The sequence below is a fragment of the Anolis sagrei genome, chromosome 5 (genome assembly GCF_037176765.1).
Source record: "Anolis sagrei isolate rAnoSag1 chromosome 5, rAnoSag1.mat, whole genome shotgun sequence".
NCBI classification, from domain to species: Eukaryota; Metazoa; Chordata; class Lepidosauria; order Squamata; family Dactyloidae; genus Anolis; species Anolis sagrei.
This window is the reverse complement of record NC_090025.1, coordinates 105,724,706-105,737,755: the sequence shown is the minus strand read 5'-3', so window position 1 is coordinate 105,737,755 and position 13,050 is coordinate 105,724,706. Positions and strand designations below refer to the sequence as shown.

The window sequence follows — 13,050 nt, the reverse complement described above, 5'->3', positions numbered from 1 at the left end:
AATTTTTGTACAGCTATGAGATTATGAAATAAAGAAATGGTTTTTCTAGCAGGTATAAGAATGTAAGTGAACCAGGATGAGAATCTTTTGGACCAGTAGAGTTCTGTTCAGGTCTGAGAAGACCTATAAAGCATTATTTAAATTATTGCTTTTTATCTGATTATCAGCAACACCGTAATTTCAGAATAAATGAATATGCAAATTGAGTAAAAGGGAAATTTTGTGTGAAAACTCTAAGTGACGATTTTTCAAAGAAACAAAAACAGAACTAGAATCATTGAGTTGGAAGAGATCTCATGGGCCATCCAGTCCAACTCCCTGCCAAGAAGCAGAAAAACTGCATTCAAAGCACCCCCGACAGATGGCCATCCAGCCTTTGTTTAAAAGCCTCCAAAGAAGGAGCCTCCACCACTAAATAAATATTGTTGTTGATAATGATGATGATAATAACAATAATAATTCTCCACACTGGGACTTATGCATGCTAAGCAAAGGCTAAAATGAATATAGCTTAAAATGAACTAACTCCATGTTTCAAGAGAGATTTGTAGATACGGCTTGTCTGAATATGTTATTAACTATTTTTATGCAACAACGTAGATTGAAATTTGGTGCAGAGTAACACATTTTAAAAGCATAATTATTAAAAAGGAGTTTTAAAAGAAGTACCTCCATAGTTCCATTTTGCTGAATAATGTCTGCATGTCTTTCGATGCCACCACTCTCAACTGCACCTTTAAATACCTGCAAATATTAAGACAGTCGGGGGAAATGGGTGGATCATAATGGTATGATCAAGACAATGGCACGCTATACCACCTAATTCAAGTGAAAAGACAAGTGTTCTCTTCCTCTCCCTAGGAAGAAATGTTTTATTTTATCTTAACTTGTGGCACCATTCAAAAAAATATGGCAGGAAAATATTTATCGCATAGATTCCACTAACTTAATTTCAAGTACCCACTGAATTAAAATATGGAGTCAATATATGAAGACTAGCTCCTTGCTCGCTGGAGGGTATGAAGCAGTAGGATACACAGCCCTAGAAATTTTAGAAAGGGCCTTCCAGCTTCCCATGCTTATTCTCTGGACAGTCTCTGAAGGAAGATGGCAACCCACCAGCACTATGAATTGTTCACTAAGAGAGAAAAACCCTCTACTTTATGCTAAGGAATCATTGAAATGCATTCCTCCCGTTTCCCAGAAGAAATAGCTTTGATTTATGAACCTATAGAGAATGAACATAATTTTCAGATAACTCGCTCTTTTCCACAGGTTTCTTTGAAATTATAAAGTCTCCCAAATATAAAACTAGAATTCTGGAGACAGACAAAGAATTCTACCATGGGAAACTTCTGTGCATCCAATATGTCCTACCCTGCCTTCTATCATTCCAGTAGTTGTGCCAACAAGGCACACATATTTAGGGGAGCCATTTCTATCCAGAAGGCCCTAAATATGGTCTTTTAGTTAACAGGACCAAAAATTGTAAATTACAGTATCCTCTTCTTTCTCGTCATCTATTTTGCTAGTTTCACTATCATAACAATACGTCAAAACCTGCTCAAGTTGGAATATGTATAGTTGGATGAGCTTTAATTCCCTATATGTAGTACTTTGCTTAAAGTTGTATGAGCTGATTGTAAAGTGATCACCAGTGGTAATCACTGGTGAAATATCTGCCAAATGAATACTGGGATGGACTGAACTGCTGGAAACCACCCTGAGTCCCCCCAGGAAGATAGGGTGGGTTACAAATAAATTATTATTATTACTATTATTATTATTATTATTATTATTATTAGCTTTGGTAAGGACAGGCAATTCAGGACAAGCATTCAGAAGAGAAGAGATTATTTCTCCTAAATACAGGGGAAATAGAAAAAACAGTAATGTTGTGCTTCCCATCTGGCCAGTACACTACTGCTCTCTAGTGGCACAATATTGATAATACTCATTAAAAACTAGGGATGCTCAACCCTGCACTAATCCTACTCTAGTAGCTTGTGCCCATGGCTATGGCGGGAGGGGGAGAGAGTGGTCAGATTTGGCATCTTTTGTATATACTGTATCACTTTTCCTTGTGGACACAGGTATAATTCACACATAAAAACCAGATTTCTTTGCCTGACCTCAGAATTTGGAATATTCCCCACAACTTTGATTAACACGGGCCATGTGCACTGGACTGCCATGGGGTTGATCTGGCCCTAAGCTGCTGAAGTTGTCAGTTTAGATGTGCCACTAGTAAGCTGGGATAGTCTTCTACACTTCTGCCTGCAGAAACCTGGTGCCCAGTACATAATCACTAAGCTACACACAAAATTCTGTGCTTGTCTTATGCTTTCAGGGAAAACCTTGCCCAGTTTCATGTCCCAGCTTTCTTTCATGTCAAGCAGATTTCTGTGTGTGGAGGGGGCTTCCTGTTTCGTGCTTCCGAAGAAACGAAAGACAGGAATGAAACGGTAGGAATGAATTTCGTGCACATGACTAGTTCTGAGGCTTTCAATTACTCAGGATGGATAGTATATGTGCAATGGTGCAAAATATTTGGGACAAAAATTCAGTACTTAAGGAGGAAAGAGTGGTAGTGTGTTGACTATATTCTGTTCATATGCGACTTCCAATCATTGGATTCTGAAGAGGTGCCATGTCTTGTTCAGTTGTACACAAATAGGCTCCCCACATTTTCCAACCTCAATTGTGTGCTGAGAGAGGGAGGGCATTTCAAGAATTTTAAAAAGGTAAAGATTTCCCCTGACATTAAGTCTAGTTGAGTCCAACTCTGGGGGTTGGTGCTCATCTCCATTTCTAAGCCGAAGAGCCAGTGTTGTCCATAGACACCTCCAAAGTCATGTGGCCAGCATGACTGCGTAGAGTGCTGTTACCTTCCTGCAGAAATGGTACCTATTGATCTACTCACATTTGCATGTTTTTGAACTGCTAGGTTGGCAGAAGCTGGGCCTAACAGCGGGAGCTCACCCCGCTCCCTGGATTCGAACCACCAACCTTGCAGTCAGCAAGTTCATTAGCTCAGTGGTTTAACCCGCTGCACCACCAGAAATTACTTCAAGGGTAACATACATTCTCCTACACGTTTCTTATAGATGTGACTCTCCCTTGGCAATGCACAGCTTTTTTCCTATCATATGACAGAGGGCCAGTAGATCCATCTGACACTGTCCTCTGTTGTGAAGATATGCCTGGAAAAGATTGCTCTTGGGCTGCTGGGTGCCTGTCTTAGTATTGTATGTTACCCACTGTGCTGTCTTGGCTTGAGAATCATTTGCTCTGTCTATGCTTTCTTTCTGTGGTTTGACATCCTGCTTGATATTTTGATACAACCTCAATCAGTGGGTGATATCGAATGAGAGACTCCCCTCTGGACACACAGAAGACTGGACAACTTGGAAGGCGCTGAACGGACTGCGCTCTGCCATCACGAGATGTAGAGCTAACCTTAAGAAATGGGGCTACAAAGTGAAAACCACAACATGCAAGTGTGGAGAAGAGCAAACCACAGAGCACCCATTACAATGCAGTCCGAGTCCTGCCACATGCATAATAGAGGACCTTCTTATAGCAACACCAGAGGTACTCCAGGTGGCCAGCTACTGGTCAAAGAACCTAATATAATGCCAAGTTTTTAAACTGTGTTTTTTTTAATACGACTGTACCCTCGGATCATTTCTGATACGATAAATAATAAATTTTGGTACAAAGAATCAGTTTCTGCTTTTGGGTTATTTTGAGCCTGAGGTAATGTTTCCAGAGTGTCTCTCCATTTGGGAACTAAGATTAAGCCAAAAAACTAAAACTAAGCCAAACCAAGCCTCTTGGTTTTCGTTTATTTGTCTAAGAATCTGGCTGATGTTTGGCCCTTGCTTCTTACGATAATTTAGTCTCAAGTATAGGTGTAGTTAGGCTGAGCGGATGTGTAAGAAACAGTATAGATGATGACAAAAGGCTGCTGCTGGTTACTACTGCTACCAATACTGCACTGTCTCAAGTGACCTTTTGATGGTTCACAGTTTGAGCAGGAGAAGTGACTCACACCATTATTTCTGAGCGCAGCCCCCCCCCCCCCCCAAGTGGGTCATTCCTGCTCTGTCTTCTACCCAAAAAAAAAAAAAAAAACTTCCCTTCTGAAGACATGGTGCCACTTCAGGAAGGGCCCTGTCTGTTATGTTTGCCAACTATGGGCAGATAACAAAGGCTTCAATAGCTATCAAGGATTTTTCTTGAAACCAAAATGAATACACTGTTAATGGGCCCTATAGTATCTATAATAAGGCTTTGATATCTGTTCCACATACCTGAGTATTTAGCAAATACTTAGCCCCAAGGGACCAATCATACATTCCAAGGGAAGTAATCAGTGCCACAAGTTTTAATGGTTTTTCCACAAACTCTTCTAGCCTCAGAAAATCATATTCAAAGAGTCTTCTACAGCGCAGGAATGTTAACTCACGATACTTCTCAAGAGGTAATTCTTCTCCAGCAAGGCGAGCAAAGAGAGGGTCATTTTCAAGTGTAGAGAATATTTTATTCTTTATGGAAGAAAAACATAAGAACAAGGCACACGTGAAGGCTCCACTTGACTGTAATTTATTTACTTTTTTTTTGTACTAACAAATCTTAATTCTTTCTTTATGTCACAAGAATAGTATTAGAGTGAAAGATTTCAAAACCTGTTAAAACTTATGAATAAATATGAATAATGTCACATTAAATATCACTAAAAATTACAAAGATACAGCAATATGGAGTGCATTCAAAATAATCTTCAGTGACCAGAAGATCTATGGCGTTATATATCACCTACTTCAAACCCAGGTAAACAAGACAACAAAAGCCATGGTCACATCCTCAGATGGATGAGAAACATATGGGGGAGGCCTCTTCCCTAAGTAAGAATAGAACAGTTAACACCAGAGAGTAAATACCCAAAAGGAGCACCAGAACCTCAAATTCTGGTGTGTCTGGTTGGTCATGCCTTCAAGTTGCCTGCCAAATTGTGATGAGCCCATGAATTTCTTAGCTTTTTCTTAGGCAAGGAGTACTCAGAGGTGATTTTCTAGTTTCTTCCTCAGCATCTTGTATTCATTGGTGGTCTCCCATCCAAATACTAATCTGGATTAACCCTTCTTAGCTTACAAGATCTAGTTCCATTAGCATAGTGTTGTAAATTTGTTGTTATAAAATCCCAATACATGGAAATCACTTTGTCTCCCTGGAGGTAGCTATTTCTGCCTATGCTGATGTTAAAACAACATTCGCTGTGGAGTTTCCTGGCAGAAGGTTAAGATGTATGTTTTTGAGGTTTTTAAAAACATGTTTTGATGGGCTATTTAAGTAGAATATAGTATTTATTTATTATTATTTGAAACCTTACCTTGAAAGATATGAGATCTTCACCCTCGATGAACAATGCCATCTCTTTCCAATTAAAGGATGCCTTCTTCCGGTAGGCACAGAGTGGTCCCTTGGGTAAGTCTGGTAGTAGTGAGTTCAACTTTTCCAGATTACTGATGGACTTCATCTTGGTGTACAATATTTCTCCAAAACAAACTTTTCCAATATTTAAAAAAACTGGAAAAAAGAGATCACAAACACTTATAATGAGTAGAAGAAAATACTATCCATTATAGTATTTTAATATTTGATAGCCTTTCAGTTCACATTAATAACTATGTATACATTAAGAGGCAACCATATTTTTTAAAGTTATTTTTGGTACAATTACTACTCTTAGCCAACAAAGGCAAGTTTTTTCTTCGTCCAGTCTTTAAACTTAAAGCAGTAGTTCTCAACCTGTGTAAACTCCTTAAACTCCTGCTAGTCCACAAAGTACACCTGAACTGGGACCAGTGTGAAGCTTCTACAGGAATTCTTTAATGGGCCGTTTACTGGAACTATTGCAAGAGAAAATGAGAATTTCCCTTTCTACGTGTAGATTCCTCCCATTTCCTGTTGTATCACCCCCACTCTTATCTATGAGTCATTTGTAAGTCAGATGTTTGTAACTTGGGGACTGTCTATACTTGAATTTTTTAATGGCATAGACTGAATCCGCTCGGTCTGTCTTGACTGAGGCACCAAAATGGATTAACACCTTGTTTGTTATATTTTATTTTCTATCAGAATCACCCACTAAACTGGATGACCTACTTCCAGTCAGAGTATCACTAGACCTGAAAAACTGGTAAAGGACAATTTGCAGTCGATTTCTTATTTCCATGAAGGCTGTTATTCTTATTCTTGATCTCAGTTTTTTTCCTCAGTCTCTCTATATGTTTACTCATCAAGTATTCATAGTTGTGCTTAGTTTCTACCTAAGGAGAAATAATTAAAGCATTTCTGAGATCATTATCCTTAGATAATTATAGTTCTAAATGTAGATGCAGACTGTAAAAATATTTATTAACTTCTTGCCAAGAGATGATAGTCTCTGTTGCCCTTATTATTCGGTCAGGGTTTTGGTAGCTGATCATTTGCTGAGGTCTGTGTTTTATCCCTTTGGTGCTCACTTGTCTTTTATCTGGAATAAATTATACATGATAGTCATGTATAAACATTTCAAAAGATGTCACAAGGAAAAGGGAGCAGTCTTGTTTTCTGCTGTCCTGCAGACTAGGACTTGGAGCAATGGGGTCAAATTACAGGAAATGAGATTCCACTTAAACATTAGGAAGAACGTCCTCACTGTAAGAGCTGTTCAACCATGGCACTCACTGCATGGGGACTGTGGTGGAACTTCCTTCTTTGGAGACTTTTAAACAGAAGCTGTATGGCCATCTGTCTGGGATGCTTTGATTGTGGTTTTCCTGTATGGCAGGGGGTTGGACTAAATGGTCCATGCAGTCTCTTCCAACTCTGATTCTTCATTTCTGCTTTAGTGATTGAACCGTTTTGTCTTTCACTTATATCTTGTATTATTACTAGTATTATTCATTCTAATAGCATTAGAATTTTTTGAGATCCAATAAATAAGAGAAGGGTGTCCTTTTCTATTTAATTATCAGCTCTTTTAAGAAATATCTATGAAAACATGCTGTAGTTTTGTAAGGATCTTATAACCTGGTTCTTCATGAATACACAAAGAAATCTAGACAGGCTGATTATACAGAAGAAGCAGTAACCAGATACCTTTGTTTATTCTTTCCAGATACACTTTCAACTCCCTCCGTAATTTAGATAATGATTATTTATGTCAGGGAGTTCCAAAGTCCAGGTTCACTTACCTCTGACTGAAAGCATTTAAACACCGATTTTTATTTTAAAACAAGCCCAGTAAGTATTTTTGCTAGAGCAGTGGTTCCCAAGTTATGTTCGGCAGAAACCTGGGGTTCCGCAACAGGATAATAGGGATTTTGCAAAAAATATATATCTTAAAAATCAAATTCAAAACAGATTTTAAAATAAAATAAAACCACACAAGGCTATTTGATTTACTGTACCCATAATAGCTATTTTGTATTACTACTACACGAATCCAGGGATTTTTGGTAAACACTGATTATCTAGATCCGGCACAGTCTGGCTTTAGGCCGGGACATGATATCGAAACAGCCTTGGTTGCATGAGTAACTCACAGTGAACAGCTCTCCTCCCTACACGAACAGGGATATCCTGGGAGTAGGGAACAAGTATGTAGGCAGTCCCCGAGTTACAAACATCCAACTTAACAATGATTCACAGTTAAGGACGGGAGTGAGACAACAGGAAGTGCGAAAAATCTGCCCCTTGGAAGGCAAATTCACTTCTGAAAGAGTTATTATCATGGGGAAAAAGTGTCTCCACTGAAGCTTTTTCACCAATCCTTGTTTCCAAAACAAGCCTGATTTTCAAAACCCACCCTAAGCTATCCAAAGCATACACACCCCACACCCCTCCCGTCCAACCTTTGCAACTGACAGTTTACCTGCTTCTCTCCCTTCTGCAAGCCACACAAAAGGCCCACAATTGGGCTGAAGTTGTTCTCTGGCTGCTAAGTTAGCTTAGCCTTCTGAGGCTCATCTCAGCTGTGCCATCACCTTATCACAACTGGCCTTGCAAGAGCATGCTAGCTTCTGTGCCACAGAAGCGTTTGCCCTTTGACATGGGACAAAAGACCAAAGTGTATCCACGGGTTGGTTTTAATTGTTCAACATCTAGTATGTAAGCCATCTAGAGCTCAATAGGGAACCACCTTTAGGAGAGTTTGAACTACCTCCAAAACTAGGCTGCCAGGGTAAAAACCCACCCATCCCTGAAATTATGAGCTTAACAAGGACCACTCGAACTCCCATGTAGTATTTTCTTCCTCATTGCTATAATACTTTTAACCTTCTAAGATTTTTATAGAACCTCATTATTGATGTGTCATTTCTTCACAAAATCGCAGTTATTATTCATGTGTTCTGCTTTGCAAAAACATAGATACAAATGTGCAAAATTCATAATGACTTGCCTTGAGCCCCGCCTGCCCCTAAAAACGTTTTCTGGATTCCTGAGTGGCAGGGTACAATTACTTTAAAGTACACTCACTAACTAAACTGGCTGGAATGCAAGGCTTTTTGCATGCAGCTGTCCAGTGTCAAACTGTATAATTCCTCCTAAGTTTTATGAGCATTTTTGAAGGGAACTAAGAGAAAGGAGGCATGGAAAGAGATTTGTTAGGAGGAGGGAATAACTGATTCTTTTTCATAATGTTTCTGTATGAAGAATTTCAGCAGTTTGGCAATTCTTCTCTCCCTGGGTGAGTGAGAAAGCTTAATGGGTGATTCAGATAGAAAATAAAATATAACCAAAAAAAGGTGTTAATCTATTTTGTTGCCTCAGTCAAGACAGAACGAGCGAATTGAATTTATGCCTGTGGCTGTTCTGAAGGTACTAACACATTTCCATTAAAAATTTCAAGCATAGACAGTCCCCAAGTTACAAACACCTGACTTACAAATGACTCATAGATAAGAGCAGGGGTGATACAACAGAAAATGGGAGGAATCTACATGTAGAAAGGGAAATTCATTCCTGGAAGAGTTATTTTTATGGCAGAAAACATGTAGTAGCTGGCAGGCAAAGCCTAAGGCATGGGACTGGAGGGAAGAGATTGCAGGTGAAAACTGAGGAAAACATTGAAACTGAGGTTTCCACAGAGGGCCAGGTCACAATTCCTCAAACTGTTGGAGGGCTGGATTATAATTTGGAAAAAAAGAATGCATTCTTATGCACACTGCACATATCTTATTTGTAGTGCAAAAAACACTTTAAAACAATACAATAATTAAAATGAACAATTTTAACAAATATAAACTTATTAGTATTTCAGTGGGAAGTGTGGGACTGCTTTTGGCTGATGAGGTAGGATTGTTGTTGTTGTTGCGTGCTTGCAAGTTGTTTCAGACTTAGGTTGATCCTGAGCGAGGGCTGGGTAAATGACCTTGGAGGGCTGTATCTGGCCCCTGGGTCTTAGTTTGAGGACCCTTGATCTAATCCATGGGAGCCCCTGCCGGCACAATGGATTAAACACTTGTGCCGGCAGGACTGCTGACCAAAAAGTTGGTAGTTTGAATCCAGGGAGAGGGGTGAGCTATTTCTCATACAGGAGCATGAGAAGCCGGATGGTAAATCATCCAGGCGTTCCCTGGGCAACATCCTTGCAGACAGCCAATTCTGTCACACCAGAAGTGACTTGCAGTTTTTCAAGTCGCTCCTGACACGAAAAAATAAAATAAAATCTAATCCCAGTCCTGTAAAGAAACTATGGAACAGGAGCAAAGTGAAGAAGCTGTGTATGTTTCTGATGTATTTCCTGTGAATAAGAAGAGACATCTTAAGTTTTCAACCCAAATGGTTCAGCAGATTTCCCTGGGTAGCCTAATCATTTTATGTACATGGTGCACTCTGTAAGTACTGTGCGGTGTTTGGAGGAGAAGTTGGGGGTAAAGGTTGTCATCAGAAGCTTGGTGCATTGGTTGCTAAATCATTTTGCAATGTAAATATGCAATACAAGTCTTCAATGGACACCAAAAAATAGAGTACCATCAGAACAACTTGTGCTTGGCTGAAAACTTCTCGCTGATACACAGTGGAGAACGCCGTTATCATGTCATCACAATAAAGGAAACCAGAAGAAAACAGAAACTTCTGCCAATTGTGGAAATTCTTGTCCTTTGTGGCTGACAAGAACTGGCTTTAAGAGGGTGCAATGATTCAGGACCTGTGAATAACCTTTGCACGGTTTGGGACCCGCCTACCTGCATGACCGCATTTCTGTGTACGAACCCATGCGATCGTTCATCTGGGGAGGCCCTGCTCTCGCTCCCACCTACCTCGCAGGCATGACTGGTGGGGATGAGGGAGAAGGCCTTCTCCATGGTGGCCCCTTGAGTCTGGAACTCACTCCCCAAGGATACCAGACAACCCCCCCCCCCTCACATTGGCAGTCTTTAGGAGGAGCCTGAAAACGTGGCTGTTCCAGTCTGCCTTCCCTGAATAAAGGAAAAATCCCCTGCAAATACTCTGAGAAGCACTTTAATTACCCGTTGGGTTGCTCTTTACCTTTGATTTAAAACCCTCCTAATAGATACATCCTCTATTCATGTCCAACATTTATTTTTTTTAAGTTTTAAACTATTACATCTGGCCCAGCCATAGGTTTTTAAATCTTTAAATTTTAAATTTTTTGTGTGTTATTTTCTATTTGTGAGTTTATTGATTGTATTGTTTATTTTGTTTACTGCTTGTTGTTTTATTATTGCTTCTTGATGTGTTATTGGGCTTGGCCTCATGTAAGCCGCTTGGAGTCCCTTGGGGAGATGGTGGTGGGGTATAAATAAAGTTTTATTATTATTATTACTAGCCGTCCCTTGCCACGCATTGCTGTGGCCCAGTCTGGTGATCTGGAAAATAAAGTAATGGTTTCTAATATATGTAATTCCTTTATGCTTGTGGGTAAACAGTATTTCTTGTTGTTTCTATGTCAGTGTTGATGTGGAGATTGTCTGGTTTGCCTACTCTGGAAGATGCAACATATCACTGTCCTTCTTTAGGGTCCTTTTCAAATCTATGATACTATATCTGTGTGTGTGTGTGAATCATATCTCTCTCTCTCTATCTATCTATGGCTGGATGGCTCTTTGTCAGGAGGACTTTGATGACGTTTTCTTGCCCTGATGAAGGCAGTTGGATTGGATGGCCTTAAGTATTTTCTGTTGGTCACGGGGGTTCTGTGTGGGAAGTTTGCCCCGATTCTGTCGTTCGTGGGGTTCAGAATGCTCTTTGATTGTAGGTGAACTGTGAATCTCAGTGACTACAACTCCCAAATGTCAGGGTCTATTTCCCCCAAACCCCATCTGTGTTCATATTTGGGCGTATTGAGTGCTTGTGCCAAGTTTGGTCCGGATCCATCATTGTTTGAGTCTACAGTGCTCTCTGGATGTAGGTGAACTACAACTCCCAAACTCAAGGTCAATGCCCACCAAACTCTTCTAGTGTTTTCTGTTCATCATGGGAGTTCTGTGTGCCAAGTGTGGTTCAATTCTATTGTTGATGGAGTTCAGAATGCTCTTTGATTGTAGGTGAACTATAAATCCCAGCAACTACAACTCCCAAATGACAAAATCATAATTTTTTGAGTGATGGTCACTCCTTGTGTTGTGAGACGTTTTGTTGCCAAATTCAGTGTGATTTCGTTCATTGGTTCTTCTTGTTTTTAAGGTACTCATTATGCACATATATATATATATATATATATATATAGATTATATATATATATATATATATATATATAGATTATTATTATTATTATTAATGATGATGAGCTGGAGATGTCACTGCCTTGGTCCTTTCACTATTGGCTGCTACTTCCCGGCGGATGTCAGGTGGTGCAATGCCGGCTAAGCAGTGTAATTTCTCCAGTGGTGTAGGGCGCAGACACCCCGTGATAATGCAGCATGTCTCATTAAGAGCCACATCCACTGTTTTAGCTTGGTGAGATGTGTTCCACACTGGGCATGCATACTCAGCAGCAGAGTAGCATAGCGCAAGGGCAGATGTCTTCACAGTGTCTGGTTGTGATCCCCAGGTTGTGCCAGTCAGCTTTCATATGATATTGTTTCTAGCGCCTACTTTTTGCCAGCTCATCCCTTGTTTGGGTATCAGCCAGCACGTCAACGACTTAAATCAAGAAATAGTTTTCTTAGATCTACAGAGACACTTGCTGGAATACCTCAGCAAGTGAGAGTCCAAAAGTGGCAGGCTCAAACCCAGCACCTCAACCCATGGGTGATACCAGATGAGAGACTCCCCCCTGGGCACACAGAAAACTGGGTGACTTGGAAGGTGCTGAACAGACTGCGCTCTGGCACCCCGAGATGCAGAGCCAACCTTCAGAAATGGGCTACAAAGTGGAATCCACAACATGCGAGTGCGGAGAAGAGCAAACCACAGACCACCTGCTTCAATGCAGCCTGAGCCCTGCCACATGCACAATGGAGGACCTTCTTGCGGCAACACCAGAGGCACTCCAAGTGGCCAGATACTGTTCAAAGGACATTTAATCAACTACCAAGTTTGCAAAATTTGTGTTTTTTCTCTCTCTGTTTGTTTGTTTGTTTGTTCTGTTAGAAATGTAATACAATGGTCTGGTTGCTGATGACACGATAAATAAATTATTATTAATGGTGATAATGCCAGGGTCTTGTTGAGATTTCCTACCAGATCAGGAGACTCTGGCCTGAGCTGTCATCTCTGGAGTTGAAAACCTTTCAACCCTTCCCGTCTGTTGTTTCTGTCTACGGGCCTGCCTGAAGTGTTGGGGAGGGGCCGCCCTCAGGCCTGGAAGGGTGCCCTTAGCGTCGCTCTCACAACATGAAGAGTATTGACAAGAATGTCAGCGCTCTCCCGCCTCCCTATTCACCCCCACTGGCGCTGGCTCTTTCCTTCTGCTTCGGAATACCTTATTTCCACAGGAAGACGCCTCTTGCCCCGCTTTCCCGGCCGCTCACTTTCCTCTGAGATGAGCAGAACGCCTCCCGCTGTGCTCTCTCGCAAGAGCGCTCTGAA

The 13,050-nt window shown here is 40.6% G+C and overlaps 1 protein-coding gene across 2 annotated transcripts in view; it reads right to left on the bottom strand.

Moving 5' to 3' along the window:
* ACOX3 (acyl-CoA oxidase 3, pristanoyl) overlaps positions 1–13,031 on the bottom strand; it is a 35,695-nt gene extending 22,664 nt beyond the window's left edge. Inside the window, exons 1-4 of one of the 2 annotated variants that reach the window (XM_060778000.2) lie at positions 12,944–13,031; positions 5,396–5,592; positions 4,317–4,550; positions 670–744 (exon numbers count right to left, since the gene is read on the bottom strand). In XM_060778000.2, the coding sequence (XP_060633983.1) occupies positions 670–744; positions 4,317–4,550; positions 5,396–5,542 (456 nt within the window). In that variant the 5' untranslated portion in view covers positions 5,543–5,592; positions 12,944–13,031. Of the gene's footprint in view, positions 1–669; positions 745–4,316; positions 4,551–5,395; positions 5,593–7,924; positions 8,059–12,943 lie in introns of those variants that run through there. The other variant, XM_060778002.2, reaches the window with a different exon arrangement.
* Positions 13,032–13,050: the final 19 nt, after the last annotated feature.